General features: G+C 36.3%; 1 protein-coding gene across 1 annotated transcript in view; it reads left to right on the top strand.

Moving 5' to 3' along the window:
- Positions 1-24955, top strand: part of LOC309401879 (unconventional myosin-Id) — a 133327-nt gene that overhangs the window by 3990 nt on the left and 104382 nt on the right. Inside the window, exons 2-4 of the mRNA XM_081971190.1 lie at positions 21383-21591; positions 23000-23093; positions 23898-24063. Coding sequence (XP_081827316.1) covers positions 21383-21591; positions 23000-23093; positions 23898-24063 — 469 coding nt within the window. The remainder of the gene's footprint in view (positions 1-21382; positions 21592-22999; positions 23094-23897; positions 24064-24955) is intronic.

The following is a 24955-nucleotide window of genomic DNA, read 5'->3' as shown; positions in this document are numbered from 1 at the left end:
CCTCATAGTTGGAACTAAGGTCTATTGGCAAAGTAAGTTCCTTGCTATTTCCTTGAAGGGTGTTTCACTAAACACTGCTAGGTCAACATTTAATGTGTGACTCAGAGATGAAAAGGAAAAGAAACCTTTAAGTAGAGCTCTTAACCTGGACAGTTAAGAGTTGTATATCATCCTGGATTCCAGAGAGTAGAAGTTCAACAAAATAAAAGTGGATTGAGATAAAAAGTTATCAGTAGAATAAATTGATGCATGACTATGAACACTAGGAAAAGTGAATTTCTGTGAGAATTGCCCAAAGTAGGTTTCCCTGTATTGATTTTATTGTGTATCATTGTTTCTCGTGCCTCTAAGGTGAAATGGCATCTACTTTCATTGCCTCACTTAGCAATTTTGATTAATTTGGGCTTGGGTCTAGGCTCCTGGGCTTAGACTTTTGTCGAGGAATATCTGGAAGTTGCTTTGTTTATAGTTTTTGCTATTTTATCAATGATTAAAGTAACAGCTATCACTTTCCCTAAGTGCTAGTACAGTAACTATTGTCCTTCCACCCTAACTCACACATATGAACATATGACCTAATATCATATTTTATTCATGGCATTTCAGAAAACAGAAAATAGGATTCAGCAGCTATTTTAGAGAAAAACTCTGTTTGTGTTATCCAAACAGTGTTGTGGCCATTTAAGAATGGGAGGAAAAAGTTATCGGGACTCAGACAGCATACAAATTTGATTTTTTAAAAATGGAGTAACTACTTGCTGCCATTGTGAAATTAATGACCCCCTTCTCCCCCGTTTTTCACTTACACCTGATTATTTAGCTACAACTCAGTAGTAACCTTGCCATCCACAGTCCTGGTAGGACAGAATGTAGCAAACTAACATCTACTCCATTTCCCCACCATGCTTGTGGTTATTATGTTTAAGAACTTTTATGCACCATGCAAACATGCCATCACATCAGCACATAGATATTTTGAATGATCAGTGTTTGTTTAAATTTGTTTTTACCTTTTAAAAAACAAAAAATGAAGATCTTCCTAAAGCTTATAATTATGATCATGTTTTCACAGTTTTCTTAACACTGATGGTTTCTCAATGCCTATTTGCTTTTAAAAATGTGAAAAACATGCTACCTTTGATGACCACGTAAAATGCAGAAGAAAAATGATTTTTGATGCTTTTGCTTTTTTAATTGGAACCCCTGGAACATCAGCAGCTAAGTTTTCTAAAAACTGCTTTGTGAATATGAGAAGAGACATTTCTGAGGCAGCAAGGAGGAAATTCATTTTACTATTGCCAGTGAAAAGCCAAATTCACCACAAGAATGTCCCTATAACCCCCGTAATTCCAAACATATTACTTCCTTTATGAAAGCATAGACAATTTAAACAGGGAGTTGTCTTAAAATCAGGCATGAAATTTGCTTTTCCGCCCTCCTTTTCTGCTGGGGAGAACAGTCCAGTGTAAGGTGATTTAAAATAATGTAAGATATCGTTTCTGCAAAATTTAGAATCCTCTACCTTGGGTACCTAGGCTTTTCTTTTCTTTATTTATTAGCAATAGCTTCAACTATCCTCATTTCAGTTAGACTTGCAACGCCTTCATTAATAAAAAAAAGTTTCTAAATATCATTATTCCAAACAGCTAACCCAAAATCTAAAATATATTTATGTTTTCCATTCAATCCACAAAAATAACCAATTTACATTATAAAATGGTTACTTTTGTGGATTGAATAGAAAACATAAATATATTTTGGATTTTGACTGTTTGGAATAATGATATGATGATTCTCAACTCATCAATTAAAACAATTGTATTATTATCCCAGATCTCTAGCAAGGATATAGTTTCAAATGTATTAAACCAGTCAGAGGTATCTGGTGGACTGTGTGTAAATAGCAATAGTAATAGAATCTCAGCTATATATTGAGTATTTCTAGGAGTACCAACACAATTTTCTGAACCTAATCTGTGGATTGGGCTCTCTGTTTTTTCTGCAAAACCCAATTGTATAGGACATTTTCAATACGTTGATCCTTATTTAGAAATCACTGTAATTCAGATAAAAGTAACATATATGCCACAGTTGTGATCAAGATTTTTTTAAAAAAAAAAATCTTATTCACGTACTGTAGTATCTAGTGAATTCCTAATAGATAGAATAGTACATATTTACCTTTTTCCCATAATATTATTTTTAATTTGTAAAGGGGTTAGGGTTCTAACTTTTCTTCCTGTGCCTATTAAAACACACATCTCCTCTTCATTAATCTGACAGATTCTTTTCTGAATGATATGTGCATGTGTGACCAAAAATGTTTTTGCATGCTTTCATTAATACTACAGTGATCTTAATCACTGGCTAAAGAATTGAAAAATGGGAATGGGCTCTGTCATAAGAAGTTAATTAGAATTGTATAATAGATGTTTATTTTGCTTTGGGCTGAAATTTCCTCCTAATTGGTCTAACGGGTATCACTTTGCTTTGGTGACAACTCCATCATAGTCTGGAGAGCAATGATGAAAAAGGAACTTCACTCACAAAGTTGTCTTGGGAACCTCTTTACATTTTTTCAATGTTTACGTCCAGGCAGAAAACAATAAACTCACACGTACTGAACACAGAAAGATTTTTTTAATTATTTTCTAATGTAGAATTTTGAAAAGTAACCTTGATCCTATTTGGAAAATGGCAAGCTATTTTCACTAACGATTGAAGGAAAACCACCCAGTGCTATAAAACTTGTTGATCCAAAGGTTTCTAATAACTGAAAAACACTAAGCAAGCAATTTTTGAAAGTGATTAGAAAAGGAAGTATGCAAACTCAGTGTCCTTTAAGGAAGCGATCTAAGGTTGAACAAGATAGCTATTCCCTCATCTCTCAGAGGTCTAAATCCACTGTCTTGAAATCTCCTCGGGAAGCAACCATCTAGAGCATTTGTGGGCTATCTCGAGTCCTCTCCTCACCCAAAGAGGAATGTTGAAGAGCCAGTCTTCTTGCTGGCTCTTCATTCCACCACACTTGTCGATTGTACTTTCAGTGGAGTCGTCTTCACTAAATTCTTTCCTTGGAACAATGCTTAACTATGTCCTCGTGAATCAAATGCAGTGAAATCTTTATGTCATGTTTCATTATATTGCCTTTTCAAAAACTTATCAAAAACACTTTTTTGAGCAGACTTTTCTAGGTCATACATACCATTTCTACATTCAACTATTGCTGACTGACCAGCATGACTCCATAGTTGTGGCAGTGGCCAAATTTTCTTACAGTATGCTGCTTTCAATATTAGAGGCTACATTCTGACTCAGTAAGATAAATGCTCTATTCCTGATAGGGAGTTTAGTTTTTCTGTCTATTTGACTTTATCTGTTAATCACATTTTTCTCATTGTATATATGATCTGCAATCGTAATTTGAATAATCAAACAATACGGGTAATCCTCCAATGACAAAAAAATGGTTGGGACTGGAACTGTAAGGGTTGTTAAGTACGCACACTTCATTTTACAACTTTTTTTTCCTGCATTCATTAAATGAATCACACACAATTGAGCAAATCCAGCTTCCTCCACTGACTTTGCTTTTTGGAAGCCAGCTAGGAAAGTTGTAAATGATATCACATGGCTATGGGATGATGCTACCGTTGAAATAGTGCAATGGTTGCTGAATGCCCAAATAATGATCCCACAGAGATATTGCAACTATCCTAAGTGGAAGGCCAATTGTAAGCTACTTTTTTCAGTGCCATTTGTAACTTTGAATGATTGCTGAATGATTGTTGCAAGTCAGGGTGAATATCTTGTGGATTTAATATTACATATACCCTAAAGGGGGTGCAAGATCCAGACCTCTTGATGCAAATTTTCTGTTATCTCTTTGCAAATTACAGTAAATACATCTATTTCCTGCCTTCAATAATAGCCTAGATTTTCTCATCCCAGGTATATGTCTGATAATTGGGTCCATTTATTTTTTGTTTCAAAATCTGTTTATCTTTCCAATTTGTTTGCACCTTTTGTTGCTATTGCTGAAGTTTTATGCATGGCTTGTCCTAGGTGCTGATACGGAAGAACTTAGCAGTTTTATAATTGTGGCTTATAGTTGTTGCGATTAGTAACTTTGAACAGGTACTGTAATAAAAGATCAATAATTAACTTTTGAAGCAATTTAATATATTGAAATGCCTTATATCCTGGAAGCAATATTTTTGTCTTTGGTAAAAGATGTTCTTCTGACTTTCTAAATACTCACTTACTAAATCACATGTTATGGTATTTTGGTCTTAAAAGGGCCATGCATTTAAGAAACTAATCCCATTTGAGATATATTTATATTGTGTAATTAGTATTTTATTTCTCTAAGGTTTCTGTGGGGAGGATGTAACTACGGGAGATGACTCTTTTGTTGGCAGGCTTGGCCAATCCTTGACCTCGCCCTACAAACAGTACCAGGGTTGCAAAAGCAGAACAACTGTTTTGCTTTTGCTGTATTCCTTGTCAGTACTAGAGCTTGTATCTTGTGCATAGTTTTGCAGTTTGTAATTATTTTTGTTACACAGTGAATACTTTCCATGTTTGTACATTGCCTTTCAGAATGTACTCTGTTATTCTTAGCCAACAAATTTGTATATGTACAGTAGCTCAATATATCTAAAGAGCACCATTTGATGAAACAGTGGCACCTGGATGTGATATACTGGATTTTGCTAACTATCCTGTTTCCCTGAAAATAAGACTTCCCCGGATAATAAGCCCAGATAATAATGGAGCTTTTGAGCACATGTGCTGAAATAGGTCCTCCCCATAAATATTGCAACACAGCAGCAGCCCTGAGGCAACCACACTCGCCGCCTCCTGCACCTCAAGAATAATAAGACCTCTCCAGAAATGAGGCCAAGCGCATATAAATAAAGTAAAGTTCCCCAAAAGTAAGACCCTGTCTTACTTTCAGGGAAACACAGTACAAATTTATATTGTTTTGGGACTAGGCTATATTATTCTTAATTCAACAACAACAGCAATGCATTTTTTCCCATACCAACTTTCCTGTGGTGTTTGTAAACAGCATTTTCTGAGAACAAATGGCATGATAAATAGTTTTCTGTAAAAAAAAAAAGAACCATTTAGATGAGCATGGGCTCCTATGTCTACTTTTAGGTTATCCTGGACTCTGAAAAACAGAACTTGATTTTCTTCTTTCAGATACTGAAAGGCTGTCACACCAGCTATAATGTGGTTTGTATGCAGACTATGGACACAAAGCAGTGGCCAAGGGACTAGAATAGATCAGCTCATATTTCAGTATAAAAAGAAAAGCAGTGTCACAATTTTTGTAAACAATTTCAAACAGTTGCATTTATTTCACATGCTAATATGATAATGCTTAAGATTTTGCAATTCAACCTTCAACTATACTTAGAATGAGAATTGCCAGATGTACAAATTGGAATCAAGAGAGAAAGGGACCTTGAGAGTTCACTTTTTAACATCCAGTGGATATTTTTTTAAAAAATAAGGGAGTTCCAAAATAAGTATTTTTGATCTAAACAAAGGCTTTTCACTGTGTAGCCCAAACAAATTGGGAATAGCTCTTTAAATCTGGGTGTAGCCCAAGTGAATTGGTTACCACATTATTTCATATGCCTGTTGAATAATAAAATGAGTACGAAGGAACACCTTAAGAGTGAACATGTTAGAATGCAGTTTGTAACAAATAAATGGTGGAGGAATGTGGCAAGAGTATACACTGTCATCTTATTTTAACTTATTATCATGAGAAACAATGGACTAGAAGAAATAAAAATTGGAAATAAAGTTGACGGAAGAAATATTAACAACCTCAGATGATGATGATATTATTTTGATGGTTGAATGCAAAGAAGACTTGAAGAATCTCTTGTGGAAAAGCACAAAAGCTGCTTTGCTTGAAAAACTAACAACATGAACAGGTGGTTTCAAATCAATTTAGTTAAATAGAAAAGTAGTAACAATGTTTATCTTCTTAAGCTCAAAAATACTAGATGAACTGGAATCAAGTTGCACACTGAAAATACTAACAGTGAAACTAAAACCTAGTATTTTGGATATTTAAGGTGAAAATAAGAGCAGCATGAAAAATGCTTAGGAAAAAAGGAAGCACATAAGAACCAAAAGAAGCAGTTATTGGTAAACAATTCAGGTAAGTCACAAAGAGCAGAGATAAGGACTGAAGAATCATCATATATTCCTCTTGAGTATAAAAGTTGATTTTCAAATATTGTGAGCCTCACTATGTAGACCAAGCCAAGAAATCAATTCCACAATAAGACTAAAACCACATTTATTAATATTGGCTATAGGCATGGACTCTTGAAAGTCTGACTGTGCTTTACAAGCATTCATGGAATTAGGGAGGTGTCTGCCTGAGTCACTTGCATATGCCTTGGTAATTGGCTTGGCCCTTCTCTTTCAAGGTTGTCTTCCATATTCTGAACAAATATCGTCTTTGCCACTTCATAGAACAAATAATATTAGGGTTTGTTTTGAACTTATCACCTTGTAAATATTTGGTAAAAGTTTGTTTTATTTAAAAAAAACCAGTCCATTAAGAGTGATAGGAAGATAAGAATTTGAAAGAAAAGTCTATATGAATTGAGAGATTGACTATACAATGTTTAAATTTGCAACACTTCTGAAAATATTGAGGTATTGTTGGTGTACTCATTGCAGCTCAGTTGTTTGAGGGTTTTTCTTAGGGCTCATTCATTCCTCTCTCTTGGAGATAATTCCCAACTATGGTGCTAAGGCTCAACTGGTAGACTGGAAGAGCACACACCAGGGAAGCTTATTTTCTTTTGTTCGATGAACAATGGCCAGTAAAGTCTATTTTATGCCTAAACCTAACACCCCACCCCATCCCAATATTTGGGAGTTTAAGAGACATTCTAATGGTTCATCTTAGGATAATAGCAATGGAAACTCAACCTCAGGAAAATCTTCCACAAAGTCAGCAGCATTTCTCTGGGGGTGGTCCTGTTCTCTTCAAGAGCAAAACCAAAATTTCCATGGAGAAGAAGACCCCTTGAGCCAATGGGAGCAGGTAACCCTTTGGGGAGAGGGGGCGGTCTAGAAATCTAATTAAATAAATTAAATAAATAAATAATTAGCCATTTGGAGCCCAGCAAGTGATTGATCCTCCAGAGGCGATTTCTTCATGCATCTTAGAATATTTGCATAGATTCTCTCCCCCCCTCCCCCAATTTTCTGGAAAACAGTACTTTCCTATCAGATTATTTTGATCTGGCTAACACCTGTCTGAGTGGTGGCCTGATTCCAAGATGGAAGCTTTGTGTTAGGACATAACAACAAAAGTAAATGGGTTATCTTAGAGCTGGGTTGTGGATAATTTATAGGTAAGCCATTAGATGACACCCGAAACTACTTAAATTTCCAAAAGTCACTGTAATTGGTAGGTGGGGAATTCCAAGATTATTCTGTTGTGGTTGGCATGTGCTTTCTTGAGAGAACTACAAAGATGACTTGTTCCTTCCAAGTCTTGCTTTTTATGATTATGGATTTTCGGTGCCAACTGTGAAGGAGGAAATACCTAATAATCTGCTGTAACTCTTCAGATGTGCTTTTCTTAGACAAAAATTCAATGTTTGCTATTTCATGCTTTGATATACAATATGATCATGTTTGACAATTCTAGTTAACTTTCTTTTAATCTCCCAATCAAAGGACCAATGTATTGTCCAATTTATATTTAAGTTAATAAAACATGGGTCCATGGTGTGTGTGTCTATCTCTGTGTATTCTCAACTATGTTTCTGGGGGTTTTCAGACAAATTCAGCAGCTAAGACCTAGTATTAACTGATGCAAAATAATCTTCTGTTAGATACAGGCCTTCCTCTTAATCAAAATCTGTGCCATTTCTCATCAGATGTATTCAATAGACCTGAGCAAACTTTGAAAAAGGTGCTTCAGAATGTGTAGAAACATATCCAGAGCATTTTTAAATAAAAATAATTAAACAGCTATGGTGTCTCCTTTTCTAGGGTCATATAACTTCTGTGAAAGCTGTTCCCAGTTGTCTCTCTGTTTGGTTATTTGTGCATACCCATTGTAAACAGGAGCAGTCTTATAGGCAACAGTATGTGTTTGGAAGATGTAGTTACTTTAATCATTTTAAAAGAAGTGCATTAGTGCACTCACCGCCCGAGTCCCTCCGGGGAGAGGGGGTGGTCTAGAAATTTAATAAATTATTAATTATTATTATATGTATTCAGTTGTATTTTGAAGGATTTTCACAGCCTTAAAACACACTATTTCTTTTGTTCTTGAAAATTATGTTAATAACTATTCAGATTAATACATAGCTTGAAGTGTGGAAACCACTGTTGGAGTATTGTAATTCAACTGAATGATAACAACCCAGAGTGTACAAAAGGGGGGGGGGAAGCAATGTTTGTTCTTCAGGATTGTACACCTGCCTGAGGCATAAATGTTTTCCTTGGTTAAAAGTGGAATAGGCAGTTTCAATCCTGAGGGAGGATGACATGCCAACTCTAAAAATGTTAGTTTTGCAACTACGCAAGTCTTTGGAATGTTTATGAATAAGTCAAAGTGGGTGGGATTAAGAATAGAAAAGAAACTTTTATCACACTTTCTGCAATAGGATCTATATGGTATATATTTATCTGTATTGTCTAATATGCTGGTTAGTCTCCATATTTTTAATATAATTTAAATTTCAGAAGTAAACCTTGCATGCAATTGGTGAGTTGTCCTCTAATCAAAAACCTTATATACTTGTTTTCTAGAGTAACATCATACCAAATGACTACCTACTTAAAATACAATACAATACAATACAATACAATACAATACAATACAATAGTAGAGTTGGAAGGGACCTTGGAGGTCTTCTAGTCCAACCCCCTGCCTAGGCAGGAAACCCTATACCGTTTCAGACAAATAGCTATCCAACATCTTCTTAAAGACTTCCAGTGTTGGGGCATTCACAACTTCTGGAGGCAAGCTGTTCCACTGATTAATTGTTCTCACTGTCAGGAAATTTCTCCTCAGTTCTAAGTTGCTTCTCTCCTTGATTAGTTTCCACCCATTGCTTCTTGTTCTACCCTCAGGTGCTTTGGAGAATAGTTTGACTCCCTCTTCTTTGTGGCAACCTCTGAGATATTGGAACAATGCTATCATGTCTCCCCTAGTCCTTCTTTCTCTTAAGCTAAACATACCCAGTTCCTGCAACCGTTCTTCATATGTTTTAGTCTCCAGTCCCCTAATCATCTTTGTTGCTCTTCTCTGCACTCTTTCTAGAGTCTCCACATCTTTTTTACATCGTGGCGACCAGAACTGAATGCAGTATTCCAAGTGTGGCCTTACCAAGGCACTATAAAGTGGTATTAACACTTCACGTGATCTTGATTCTATCCCTCTGTTGATGCAGCCTAGAACTGTGTTGGCTTTTTTGGCAGCTGCTGCACACTGCTGGCTCATATTTAAATGGTTGTCCACTAGGACTCCAAGATCCCTTTCACAGTTACTACTACTGAGCAAGGTATCACCTATACTGTACCTGTGCATTCCGTTTTTGTTGCCTAAATGTAGAACCTTACTCTTTTCACCATTGAATTTCATTTTATTAGATAGTGCCCAATGTTCAAGTTTGTCAAGATCCTTCTGTATCTTAAGCCTATCTTCTGGAGTGTTGGCTATTCCTGCCAGCTTGGTATCATCTGCAAATTTGATGAGTTCCCCATTTATTCCCTCATCCAAATCATTGATGAAGATGTTGAAGTGTACTGGGCCTAAAACAGAGCCTTGGGGTACTCCACTGCATACTTCCCTCCATGTAGATGCAGTTCCATTGAGGACTACACGTTGAGTACGGTTGGTCAGCCAGTTACGAATCCATCTGGTGGTGATGCTGTCTAACCCACATTCTTCTACTTTATCTAGTAGTAGGTTATGGTCTACCTTATCAAAAGCCTTACTGAAGTCCAAGTAAACTATATCAACGGCATTCCTCTGGTCCACTAATTTTGTCACTTTATCAAAGAATGCAATAAGATTAGTCTGGCATGATCTGTTTTTGACAAATCCATGTTGGCTTTTGGCTATTACTTTGTTTGCTTCTAGGTGTTCGCAAATTCGTTGCTTGATTATTTTTTCCAGAATCTTTCCTGGTATTGAGGTCAGGCTGATAGGTCTGTAGTTTCCTGGATCTAATTTTAGGAAAAATGTTTTAGGAATCTTAATTTTTACTATCTTAAATCTGTTAAAAGACAGATCTGTTTCATTTCTTTTTAATTATGAAACATAATTATTTTGGGGAAATTATGAATGTGTTCATATGTTGGGGGGAAGTCATGTTTAAACCTTTTTTGTTGCTTATCGTAGAGTGAACTGAGTTTACAGATAATGTTACAGTAAGGCATGGTTTACCTCAGGAATGAGTAGCATTTGGGGGTTTAGCCTTGTGATCTTCTAGAATTTAGCAGGAGGCCATTTAGTGACATGGTAACATTACTAGAAAAAGCTGAAATATTTTTAACTCATGTTTTGAAGGGTTGAGTGAAAATAGACCCATAAGCCCTCAGAGTGTAGTGTGGACTGAGAAAATTGTGGTTATCAAAATTAATTATGGCAATTTGTCTCCCACAGCCCTCCTGTTTCTATTCTTGCTCGTAATTGCATTCCATGTGTGTTTGTGTAACATTTGATCATTTTGCTGCTAAATGATGTTGTCTCAATCTCAGGACGGTTTAAGGTGGCAAATGGACTCCTGGAGAATCCATGTGAGTTGTCTGCTCTTGGTTTGCATTCACAGTGTTTAGATTCAGATCCCTGCAGTGCTTAAAACATCTGTGAAGAGACATATTTTATCATTATTAGATCTTTGGATGCTATCATCAGATTACCAGTCTGTCTGCTAATGACTTCTGTGCACTGCAGAAGCGTGTTATTAATATAGATATATGTTAAAGAATATATTGTTTTACCTGCTTTTGAATCACTTTTAGATGTTATTTCACTATTCTAATGCAGGATCTGAAAGCAAATGTCACATTATTTACTACTTGTTGATAAGAAGTTGTAGCTTGTTAGGACTTGTCGGATAATGTGTCACCCTCACTTGTTTCCCTGTTGGAATTGCATCATTTTTGTACTGTCTTTTTTGTTATTGTTGCTTTTCCCATGTGAGGCAACCAGAACTCAAGTCTTTGCTTGTATGGTCACATATGAGCAGAGAGCAGTTGTTTCATATTGAATAATAGCCAGTCTCTCATGTCCAGAAGAATTATAGAAAAGAACTTCGGGAGTGAAGAAAAGCATTAGCTCCTCCAGTTAATAACTGAGTATATTTGTACATTGTGCAGTTATTGCTGAAAGGAATTTTAATGGAGGGAAGATACTACTGTATGTTTGGAAACATGCTGTTAAGGCCTTACTTTCACAAGTACGCACAGTGCTTTGTATAATTGACCCCACTTGGATATTCGTTTTCTAGAATGAAATATCAAGTATTTATTTATATCATGTATTTCATTGCTAATGTTGCTGCTTTTATTATAGCCTTGTATTGTATGCATAGTTTGTTAACGACTTTTTAATGCATCATATAAGTATCTGAATTCATATATACTTTTGGATTTTAAAAATGGGCCTAAAATTGGTGTATTAAAAAATGTGGACATATTCATCTTGAAAGAAACATCTTTGTGTTCCCACTTTGTATATAAAGTAATTGGCTAGCATTCCAAAAATAGATATATGATTAATTCAGTGGTGTTGTACAGTTTAGCTAGATGTACCAGTTTTCCTTTGAAATTCAAATGCTGAAATTCAGAAACAGTGCTCTACTGTACTTAGAAGTTCTCTGTATTCACAAAGCAACATAGAGCAAGACAAATGTAAAATATTTCTTTATAAGAAAACAATGAAGCTTCTAAGCCCCTAGTTGCTGATAGCTTGTGGCCCATTAGCAGAAAGAAGGGAATTGAAGAACGTTTAAGAAATTATGCTTTTTTATGATTATGCTTTGTCAACTAGAAGAGGAAACTCTATATTTGTGGTAGGTTTCCGTGTAAATTCAGCAAAGACTTTAACTATAAGGAATTATGGCTGTAAGAAGCATGGAGGGTAGCTAAAATATTGAATAGGAAATGTGATTTTATTCCAGAAGTCAAGAAATAACTGTAAGAAATATGTGATTTATCCGTTGGGAAAAACATTGTTTTCTGTTAAGCAAAACATGTAGCAATATCTGCTTCTACTTCAGATTTTGTATTATGTATAATAATATTTTATACTGTTCATACAGTAGTGAATTCCTTAGTAAACTGATGATTATACATGTTTACAATATGTATACAATAATTTACAATAAATTATCTTTTTCTTTTCTTTATTTTTTAATATTGTTTGGAGTTCTAATTCTTATTTTTATTTTTTTAAGATTAAAATTGTTTTGTCAATTGCAAAATAAATAAATAATAAATAAGTAAATAATAAATAAATAAATAATAAATAAATAAATAAATAAATAATAAATAAATAAATAAATAAATAATAAGTAAATAAATAATAAATAAATAAATAAATAAATAAATAAATAAATAAATAATAAATAAATAAATAAATAAATAAATAAATAAATAAATAAATAATAAATAAATAAATAAATAAATAAATAAATAAATAAATAAATAAATAAATAAATAGCAGAGTACCGCACCAAAATAACCAGCCACAGTTGGTGAGAAATTTTTATTCAAGAAGATAAATGATCTGAAAAATACATAATGATTCAGTAATGCTAGATTCTCCAGTAAATACCTGGTAAAAAATCATTTTCTACTTTTGCTCTGACTATACTGATGTCCAAATATTCCATTGTTTTGACTATATATTTCCTTCTCAACATAGGTAGTCCTCAGTTATGACTACAATCAACACCAAAATTTCAGCTGCTAAGCAAGACTGTTGTAAAATGAGTTTTGCCCCATTTTACAGCCTGTCTTGCCACAGTTGTTAAGTGAATTAGTGCACTTATTACAGCTGTTAAGTGAGTCCGGCTCCCCCATGGATTTGGTTTGTCAGAAGCCAAGGTGATCACATGATCCTGGGACAAGGAACGGACATAAATATGAACCAGTTGCCAACATCTGAATTTTGATCATGTAACCATGGGGATACTGAACAGTCATAAATCGCTTTTTCCTGTGCTAGCTTGGAATGGCAACTGAACGAATGGTTGTAAGTCAAAGACATATTGAAATATATCCACTCAGATAAAAAAATGCTACCTTGTAAAAAGCCTTTTTTTAAAAAATCTCAACACTATTGTAATACTTCATGGTATATAGTACTTCCAAGTAACAGGTCAGATTGCTTTTGCTGGAAAGCAGTTGTGCAGCGCATGGAATTTAGCCAAGGAAGCATAGTCCAAGATAGCATCCATAGGGAACTAAATACAGAGATTAAAGCACCTCTGCTCTTTGAACGATATTGATAAGCTTGTAGTACACTATTTGTAATTTCTTTATTGTTCCTGATGTAAATGATTTAATCCCTCTTTTATTTCATATCAGAGACTAACAGCACTGAAAAAATGGTACAGATTGTCCTTGACTTACAACAGTTCATGTAGTGAGCTTTCAAAATTACATCACTGAAAAAAAGTGATTTATGACTGTTTTTCACACTTACAACCACTGCAGCATCTCCATAGTCATGTGATCAGAATTGAGATACTTGGCAACTGTCTCATATTTATGATGGTTGCAGTGTCACACTGGCTCATGGGATCCTCTTTTGTAACTTTCTAACAAGCAAAGTCAGTTGGGAAACCAGATTCACTCATGAGTCATGTTCCTCACTTAACAACTGTGGCTAAAAATGGTTTCATAAAATGGGGCAAAATTCATTTAACAACTGTCTCATTTAGCAACAGAAACCTTAGACTCAATTGTGGTCATAAGTGGAGGACTATCTGTCAATATGATGTGCTAACAGTTTTCAAAGGAGGTAAAAAATTGAACTTTGAAAATGAAAATAAGAGATATTTTCTCAGAGAAGTAAGAGTATCAGATAGTATTATGCAAGCTTATTTAGAAGTAAGTCTCATGGAGTGTATTGGTTTTTAAAATAATATAAAATCTCTTTCAAGTTGAGCTTGATTTCTGGAGATTTGGCTATAATGTAATAATGTCTTGGTGTGTCTTAGTACACACTTTCCAGGATGTTTATTTGATTTTCCTATCTAGCCTTCAGTCTTAGTATTTCTGGATATTCTCCAATTTAAATTCTATTTAGGTGTGACTCTCTTTAGCTTTTTTAATCATCCAGCTGCTGTCAAATGCTGCCACCTGGAATTCATTGGACAGTAAAGACACTCAAGTTAGCCGTGACATTTGATTGCTGCATCCATGCCAATTTTTTGCAGTATTGTAGAAATAGTCTGCCACAGCCTTCTGTGAATTTTTTTTTCTTTTTCTTTGAGTTTCCAGTGTAGTTCACTACTCTGAAAATCCAGGAACTAACTAGGATTAATCCTGCCTAGCAGGTGAGATCAGACAACATCATTCACGTGCTGCCATTTGCATTAAGTATACACAAAATTCAAGCCAAAGACAAAACCTAAGTCCAGTTTGTAGAAATGAATTTTACTATTTTATTGGAAACATCTTAAATTAATCAGTTTTGCTTAAACAGGAGTTAAATGCACTCCTGTAGCCAATTGGGTTTTATGGAATAGCTGACATTTCTAAAGAACTGATTATCCAGTAAATATGAATTATATTCAGAGCTTTAAAAATGTCAATATTTCTAGAATATATCAGATATCTAAATGATTTGGAGTCTTGACATTCTGCATTCCTAAGATAACAAAGGATAACAGGAGAAAAGCTTAATTAATTGTGGTTTCCAAAATCAGTACAAAAGATGCTATCAGGTCCTTCTAACAAATGTTATTAAAAGAAAAAAAGTTTTTGTGAGCTGTGGCTCACTTCAGCAAATGCATTGAGTGGCTAAACTGGAGTAGAATTTAAATTGAGATGAGGAAGAGAGCTTTCCCTTTAGGGATTGGGTAGCAAGCCCATACTTAAATATAGACAACCCAGCCTAAAGCCGATCTTTAAAAGAAAGAAGAACCAATAACACAATGATGCCAACATGGGAACCAGATCCTGCCACAAACTCAGATGCTTAACAAGAATCAATGGATACAATTTTAACATCAGGATTCAAAATAAATTTGAAATAATATTATGATTTTCAACATTCATGGATGTTCTGTTGAAGAAATGAAATTTAAACTGCACAAGTCAGTAAGAATTATATGACTTTGGAATCCTTGCAAGCTTTTATTCTCAGCCTAAGTTATCTGGCAGAATAGCATAATCTATTAGTAAAATGAATTCCAAGCACATAGATTTAGATATGTAATTCAACGTTCATGTACCAACTATATGTACCTTTTGTTATACAGAAATTTGGTTCTGGCTGTTGCCTTGTTTTCCTTTTGTCTACATGACTGTATAAATACAAGGTGACTAGAGAAAGTCAGTTAAAATTCAGTCAGAGAGATGGCAGTGGAAATAGCTTTTGTTGATTTATTGTGTTTTCTAGGAAGTCATTCTATCCTCCATTGCCTTTCTTTTGCTTTCTTCTTCTTTCCTAATGTCTATGGATAAAAGAGACATTCCAAGCTTATTTTCTCTCTACAATATGGGGGAGGAATGGTTAGGATGTCTTCTGATGCAAATAGATAGAAAAGCATTCATGTGTTCCCCTGTTTATGATTTGACTTTTGCTTCTTTTTATCCAAGATTTTTGCTCTGTAGTAAATTAAAATTGCAGTGAGCCAGAAAAACATCCTTTTTAAAATATATATATATTTATTGTTTACATATAAATATATTGAATATAGTGTAATTATCCTGGCATTTCACTTGCCATAAAAACCAAAGTGAAAACATATTTTTAAAGCCTTGTCTTGTGAATTGAAATGCATTCTCCAGGAGCTGGCTACTTTGCGATATCCATCCATTATTTCATTATCTGTAACATGGAATGGAAAGATTGAAAATAAATGAGAATCATATCCCTGGATGACTTTTAAATATTTAATTCTAGTTTAAATTAAAGAGGAAAATATTTAGGTTTTTAAATAAAATTGCCAACATAAAATTCTTTTTCTTTTAAAATCATCCTTCCCATACCTGTCAGTGCTGTCACCATATTTCTTTTCCTTTCCAATAGTTCTGTGCCACCATAGAATATACTACTTTAACAATTTAATGTGTGTATGTGTATGTGTGTATGCGCGCACACACACACACTATGGCATAGGCAAGGAGGATGGTTTACAGTTGGGCCAGTAAAATTTGGATCTGTTGGCAACCTTTGAATTAAATATGCTTCATTTCCAAGCTTTCCTTACAGAAGAATTTGCCTCAGTTCAGAATATTGTATAATAAAATAATCTGTCCTTTCATTGTCCTTGATCTTTTTGTCCCGTACAGGAAAGGAGGAACACCAAATGTGCACACAATGGCATTTCCTACTCAGGGAAATTGGCTGCCCTGAACACTGAATTGAAAAATGTATTAAAAATTCAAGTATAAACGTATGCTTCAGGACATCAGTAAAAGTAGTTTGCCTCCATGGTAGAAAAATTAAGCAGAATTCCAAATTTTAAAGCAATATGAAATGCAAAACTTTTAGGTACATGCAAAATATTGTTTTTGGTAAGATTTTGGTAAAGGTTTTGATAGAAACTCTTTCAACACTGGATGTGTGATAAAATGAATGCAAATAGAATTATTTGCATTCTATTAAAGCAGAAGGAGGCTTAACTGACCATTTCTCTTTTAGTAAGTCAGGTAGAATCCTAAAATGACATGGGGAACTAGTGCTAAGAGAAGCATTTGACAAAGGGAGAAAATTAAAAAAAGAAAATAGGAAAGGAAGGGAGAAGAGAATAGCTGGTATATATAGAAGGAAAGAGAAATACTTTTGATAGTTCTGGTTACACATTGATGTTAAATGAAACAAAATTGTAACTGCTGATAGTACTTTATTTAATTTAGCCACATACAAAAACACAGCTGAGATATTATTCTGCCAGATTTAATATTCACCTCCAGAATAAACCTAAAAGAAATTATGCTACTTCAGACCAAATAGACCCAATTTCTCACCATGGTGGAACAGGAATTTGTTGTATTTTTGCCTGACCCATTACCTTTTTTTTTTCAATGCCATATTTAACGACAATGCATTTAAGTACAATTGCTATCTTTTTTGTGAGGATCCAATAATTGTTAAACAAATCTGATTTGAGGTTTTTTTAAAAGCAATCCCGAATGTTATATAGGTATTGTAGATATAATGCCGTGATGGCGAACCTATGGCACGCGTGCCACAAGTGGCACGCGGAGCCATTTGTCAGGGCACGCGAGGCGTTGCCCTGTCAGCTGGCCAGCACGCATGCGCGCACTGGCCAGCTGAGTTCACCTTTTTAAAAGCTATTTTTCGCCTTCCCCAGCTTCAGAGGCTTTATAGGAGCCTGGGGAGGGCGAAAAGAGCCTCCCCGCCCCCCCGGAGGCGTCAGGGACCGTCCCTGAAGCCTTTGGAACGCTTAAAACCACCCTCCGAGCAAACCGGAAGTGACTTCCAGGTTGCTCGGAGGGTCATTTTAAGCGTTCCGAAGGCTTCAGGGACCATCCAAGGCTTCCCTGATGCCTTCGGAGCGCTTAAAACGACCCTCCGAGCAACCCGGAAGTCACTTCCGGGTTGCTCGGAGGGTGGTTTTAAGCGCTCCGAAGGCCTCAAGGACCATCCAAGGCTTCCCTGATGCCTTCGAAGCGCTTAAAACGACCCTCCGAGCAACCGGGAAGTCAGAGGGTGGTTTTAAGCGCTCCGAAGGTTTCAGGGACCGTCCGAGGCTTCCCTGATGCCTTCGGAGCGCTTGAAACGACCCTCCGAGCAACCCGGAAGTCACTTCCGGTTTGCTCGGAGGGTGGTTTTAAGCGCTCCGAAGGCTTCAGGGAAGCCTCTGTACAGTCCCTGAAGCCTCCGGAGGGCCTCAGGGAGGCTCTTTTTGCCCTCCCCAGGCTCCTATAAAGCCCCTGGAGCCTGGGGAGGGCAAAAAAAATGTAAAAATGGGGGGGTCGCGCGTTGTGCGCGCATGCGCACTGGGGGGTCGCGCGTTGCATTATGGGTGCGGCACGCCCGCACTCGACCCCCCCGCACTCCCCCCACTTGTGGCACGCGAGCCAAAAAAGGTTTGCCATCACTGATATAATGTCTTTGGAATTACTGAATCAGTTTATAACTGTTGACAGTGGTGGGTTTCAAAAAATTTTAGAACCTCTTCTGTAGGTGTGGGAGTGGCTTGCCGGCCATGTGACTGGGTGGGAGTGGCTTGCTGGCCATGTGACTGAGTGGGAGTGGCTTGCCAGCCATGTGTCTGGTGGGCGTGCCCAACTTGTAAAATGTGATGAAAATCACTTAACAATGCTCTTGCTTAGCAACCAGTATGTTGGCTCAGAAACTCTGGCATTTGAAGCATGCAAGTCTTAAAGCTGTCAAGTTACAAGATCCTTGCACCCCTAAACCTTTAGAAAAAAAACCCAGGGGTGTTCAAACTTGACAGCTTTAAGACTTGTGGACTTCAACTCCCAGAATTCCTCCTCTCGCTCTTCATCATGGATGTGCAGACAGGCGGGGGGAGGGAGCTGGAACCAGTTCTAAAGGCACTGTAGCTTTGTGGAACCTCTTCTATAGAAGAGGTTAGAACTGTCAGGAACCCACCCCTGGTTGTGGAGCTGAATAGTGAGTAATAACTATTTCAACCATATCTACATACAGTGCAGATTGGAACTATTCATTTAGCAGCCATTCAGAGTTACAATGACACTGAAAAAGTGACATACAGCTGGTCCTCGCTCGTTGCAGAATCCCGCAATTACATGATCGAAATTAAGGTGCTTAGCAATCAGCATGTACAAGTAGTCCTCGACTTACAACAGTTCATTTAATGGCTGTTCAAAATTACAATAGCGTGAAAAAAGTAGCATGACCATTTTTCACGCTTATGACCATGTTACCAAAATTCAGATAATTGGCAACTGACTCATATTTATAACAGTTGCAGTGTCTCTGGCTCACTCTTTTGCGACTTTCTAACAAGCAAAGTCAATTGAGAAGCCAGATTCACTCAACAGTCATGTTCCTAACTTAACAACTACAGTGATTCACTTAACAACTGTGGCTAAAAAAAAGTCATAAAACAGTGAGAAATTCACTTAACAACTGTTTCATTTAGCAACAGAAATGTTTGGCTCAATTGTGTTCAGAAGTCGAGGACTACCAGTACTTACAATGGTTTCGGCTTCTTGGGGCCATGTGACTGCCGTTTATGGCCTTCCTAGCTGGCTTCTGACAAGCAAAGTCAGTGGGAGAAGTTTAATTCTTTAATAATGGCGTGACTCAGTTAACAACTGCAGTCATACACTGAACAACTGTTGCAAAAAAGGTTGTAAAATCGGGCATGACTCACTTAATAACCACCTTTCAAAGCAGAGGAAATACTGGTCCATATTGTAGTCATAAGTTGAAGACCACTTATAACAATTGATCCTAAACTTTCCATTACTAAGCAAGACACTTGTTAAATGATTTGCATCTCATTTTATGACCTTTTTGCCACAGTTGCTAAGTGAATCACTGCAGATGATGAGTAAATCATCCAATTGTTAAGTGAATCTGACTTCCTCCATTGACTTCGTTTGTTGGAAGTGGCTGGGAAGCTTACAAATAGTGATCACGTGATCCTAGGACAATGCAACTGTCACAAATATATGCCAGTTGCCAAGCGGCCAAATTTTGATCACATGACCATTGGGATGCTGCAATAGTAAAAATTAGTCACAAGTCATCATTTTTCAGTGCTATGGTAACTTTGAATGGTCACTAAAAAAATAATTGAAAATCAGGGTTTTAGGGCTGCGGCGACTCAGTGGCTAAGATGCTGTGCTTGTTGATCAGAAAGGTCAGCAGTTTGGCAGTTCGAAAACCTAGTGCCGGGTAACGGAGTGAACTCCCATTACTTGTCCCAGCTTTTGCGAACCTAGCAATTCGAAAGCATGTAAAAATGCAAGTAGAAAAATAGGAACCACCTTTGGTGGGAAGGTAACGTGCGCCTTCGGTGTTTAGTCATGCCGGCCACATGACCACAGAGACGTCTTCGGACAGCACTGACTCTTTGGCTTTGAAACTGAGATGAGCACCCCCCACCCCTAGAGTTGGGAATGAGTAGCACAATGTGCGAGGGGAACCTTTATCTTTACCTTACTTACTGGGTTTCTTTGTCTAATGGAGCTATCAAATAATATTCGTCATATCTTGCCTTGTGATTGATGAAATACAGTGTGAAATGTTAGAGAACAAAAAGGACTGAGATTCCATCAGCCATCAAATCCTGTAGAGTTGAAACATGCTGATGAGATCTAGAGGTAGAAAAACATTAACAGGTTGTTGTGATGCAAAAACAAAGTTGTTCTAAATAAAACAGGAGGAGAAAATATTGCCCTGGACTCAAAATATTTTATATTTTATCATGAACCAAATTTAAAAAGAACCAGTTTGGTCTAATTGTTAAGGAACCCGGTTACAAAGCGGGAGATAATGAGTTTGAGTCCCATCTTAGTCATAAAAACCAATTGGGTGCCTTTTGCCAGTCATTCTCTCTCACCACAACCCACCTCACAGGGTTGTTGTGAATGAAAAAAAATGGGGGACAATTTGTTGGAGATGTTTGGGTAAAACTAATAAAGCTAGGATACAAATAAATAATCTGCAGTGCTACTTTTCTGTAGTGTCTTGGATTCATGGTATACTGGTGGAAAAACTAAATTCCCAGTAGAAAACTAAAGGTTTGTCATGGCATTTTGTATGTTAAATATTAAAATCTTGGTTTTTTTTCTGGGATTTTTAGAGTTCTGAATTGTGATATATCACATATTTAAGTATTACTGTTAATAGAGATACAACTTTAAGGATATGTCCGTGCATACGTTCATGAATACCCTGAATTTTTACATGCCCTAATCCTGTTTCTACATTTATAAGAACTTAAAAGGCATACACAGTGTACATAATTCTGCCCATACATAATATAAAAGTTACTGATGTAACTCTTCAAATATTGCTTACTTAGAGTTAGTAAATTCTTTAGTCATGAGGAAAAAGTATGATGAAATGAAATTCTCATTAAAGTACAAAATTCATGTTAGCTATGTGATATTGTCTGCTTTATAACACTTTCTATTTTTTCTCTCACCTTTGTCTTGCACCATTTAGATTTGAAAAGGGACGGATCTACACATTTATTGGGGAAGTAGTGGTTTCTGTTAATCCTTACAAGAATTTGAACATCTATGGCCGTGATACAGTTGAGCAATACAAAGGGCGTGAGTTGTATGAGAGGCCACCTCATCTCTTTGCCATCGCAGATGCGGCATATAAAGCCATGAAGAGGCGATCAAAGGACACATGCATTGTAATATCAGGTGCGTCAGAGGTACCTACTACCTCCCATTCTGGTGATACTTTAAACAAAGCTGGAAGATTAAAACTAGGTTCTTATATTACATTGCATTACAAACTGACCATTTGGTGGTTTTGTGTAAAGTGTGAGTCCAGATTAGTTATAATTGAATAGGTTCTACGATTTAGTGAGTGAGTGATATTCCTTCCTTCATTTGTTCGTTCGTTCCTTCCTTCCTTTCTTCATTCATTCATTCATTCATTCATTCATTCATTCACGTTAAATGGCTACTCGTCTAGTAGATGTAATCCTGGGCAGCTAAAACAATAAAAACAATTATTAGTGAAATAAAAAGCCAAGGGTGGTCATTGAAGATGAACCCAATAAGACAATACAAAAAAATAGGACCTACCTATCCCCTTGCCCTGGAATTCATAGAGTGCTTATTGGAAGGCCAGCAGAGTCAAGGCCAATAACAACAAGCAGGTTTCCAAGGTCCCATAAGAAGACACTCTTTAATTGAAGGGATCCAAAACATGCTCCTTCTGTTAGACCTAGTGGGATGGATAGAAACAACCAGTGAGAAATGATTCCACAAAAAAGCCAGCCCTGTGATGTGGAATGCTTTAAACGTGTAACAACCAGCATCTCGAATTCCACCTGGAAACACACTTGCAGCCAGCACTGTTCCTGTAGCAGAAATGTAACATGGATGTACAGTATTGAGGTGCCAGTATTTTCAAATTTTGGATCAGCTGCTGTTTCCAGATGATCCTCAATGGCCACTCCATGTATTGCACTAACACACTTGAGAGGTGACTAAAGCCCGTGTGTTGATCCAGGAAGGGATGCAACTGAGATCAAAAAACAAAATTGTGGAGAAGCCTTCCTCATTATAGCTGCCACCTGTTCTTCAAAAAGAAATTGTGAGTCCATGAGACCCTCAAATTGCATGTTGGATCTATTTGAGTCCAAAGATCCTAAGATGGAAAAACCCTGGATCCAGTGGACCCTGAAATCCATAGCCACTCAGTTTACCGAGGTTAAGCTGAGATCTGTTCTTTCCCATCCAGAGGCTTACAACCTCCAGACACTGAGAAATATTATATATCAGATGTAATATGTAGGTTTTTTTAAATATTACCTGTAAAATTTATTTGCCAGATGCTCTCCTGTTCCACTTTATTTTTTTATTTTTTAAATCTAGCACTTGTTAATCCAATACTGTGTACTTTTCTTTCCAACTTTTATAAAGAGTTTCAAGGTTTTGCCCAGTTTTCCTCTTGAACTAGAAACTGAGCATGAAGATATAGAGTTTAATATTAATTACTTGAATGATAAAGAAGTTCAAGAAGCTCAAAGCTCACTTGTTCTCTTTAGCTAGCGAAATAGATGAAATTGTGTTTTGATGCCTGTATTTGTGCCCTCAGGGGAGAGCGGAGCAGGTAAAACAGAAGCAAGTAAATACATTATGCAGTACATAGCTGCCATTACCAATCCGAGTCAAAGAGCTGAAGTTGAAAGGTAAAGGCATTTGCTATGGAGGGGAAAATGTCTGATTTAATTGAATGTAAAATATAATTGCTCCATAGGCAAAAGTAGAAATGAAGGTGCCACAATAGGTGCAAACGTTTAGCTTCTCAAGAGCTCTGGTAAAAAGAAAAAAGACCAAAAAGAAAAAAAGAACACAGAATACATTATATCAACTGTTCAAGGTACATTATTGGGCTCTAATATCGAATAATGGCCTAAATCCTTTAAAAGCAACTTTCTGTTGCATAAGAGGTGACTAAGACAATGCCAACATCCCCAAAAGTAATTGCCCTTCTCTGGCTTATTATCTTCTGAGAATTTTAATGTGTCAAGGTTTAAAGTGGATTGAATTTCAGGCAATCTGGATACAGCTGCTTTCACTTTCTTCTTGCTATTTCTGCTATTAGACAGGACCTTAATCTCAACAATGTTATCTATATATTTTGACATGATGATCTATTCTCTGAAGCCTCTAAGGCCTTGAACATAATTTTGGAATTTATAGTTGGTTTTGCAGAGAGAGAAGGAGCTTTTAATACCTACAATGATAGGAGTGACTAGACCACTGTACTTCTGCTTTCCTAAACATAGAATAAAACTTGCTATAGATGAACATTGAGAATTAGGGATCTATTATTTGCTTGGGATGGCTTTCTGCTGACCACATTTTGAAAGACAGACTCCTTTAGCCTATAGTAGAACAAAGATGGCCATTAGGTTTCTTACCTATAAAAAGCATTGTATCTGACATAGGTTCCTTTACTATTAGTTTTTGGGCATGTGTGTTCTTTAAAGGGTGAAGAACATGCTGCTGAAATCCAACTGTGTTCTGGAAGCTTTTGGCAATGCGAAAACTAACCGTAATGACAACTCCAGCCGCTTTGGAAAATATATGGATATCAATTTTGATTTCAAAGGAGACCCCATAGGTGGACATATCAATAATTACTTGCTGGAAAAGGTAACTAGGGTTTTCATGCTCCTCCACAGATAACTTTCAGAAATTAGTAACATTTACTATATTATAAGCATCTGGATTCATAATAGAAAACTGAAGTGAGTTTTTGGGATAATGCTAAGTGTATGAGAATGTTGGCTTTAACTTGCAAAACTTTCAGTAAATATAATTGTAACAGAGACCATAGTTTTAAATAGATGATCATGTGGTTGTAAGGAAATTTACTATTACATGTTTCGTGGCCTGATGGAAACCTCAGTTAAAAATGGAATAGATGATAGGGCACTTTTTAAGTGCTATCTAGCTTTCTCTTTTGTGACTATATGCAGAATTATTTTTTTAAAGCAACAGCATTTGTTGCCCTTAAACATCTATACAGAACATACACTGTATGTTTATCTTCCCTTTTCTCCTACCCTCTCTCTGCTTTGTTACTCTGTCAGAACAATAATCTTAGAATAAGCACTGAAGATTTGATGATTTAGGAGTTATTTTTCAGGTATTCCCCTCACTTCCCAAATTTAAACCATGCAACAGTTTTTGTTTCAAAATGTTACTGTTAGTAATAAATTCCCACTTGAGCTGTGTCTTACCCTTTGATATCTGCCTGATTTACCTTTCCATCCTTTTGTAATAGAAAAATTTCTGGTTAAACAATTATTCAAAAAAAAGTTACTTATAACCCATCCATAAAGTTACGATTGCAGCATGCCCACCCACCCACCCAGTAATGTGACCATATTTCCAGCATTTGACACTTGGTTTGCATTTGCATACTGCATACTTCAGTCATGTGACCACATTTTGTTTTGGGTTTTTTTTTTTACATTTTCCTGCAATAAATCTCTATTGAATAAGTGGGCTCATATTTACAACAACCAAATGGTTCACTTAA

This window comes from Natrix helvetica, assembly GCF_964273705.1.
Source record: "Natrix helvetica genome assembly, chromosome: Z".
Classification (NCBI taxonomy): Eukaryota; Metazoa; Chordata; class Lepidosauria; order Squamata; family Natricidae; genus Natrix; species Natrix helvetica.
The sequence above is the reverse complement of the archived record's forward strand: the minus strand, read 5'-3'. Positions and strand labels throughout refer to the sequence as shown.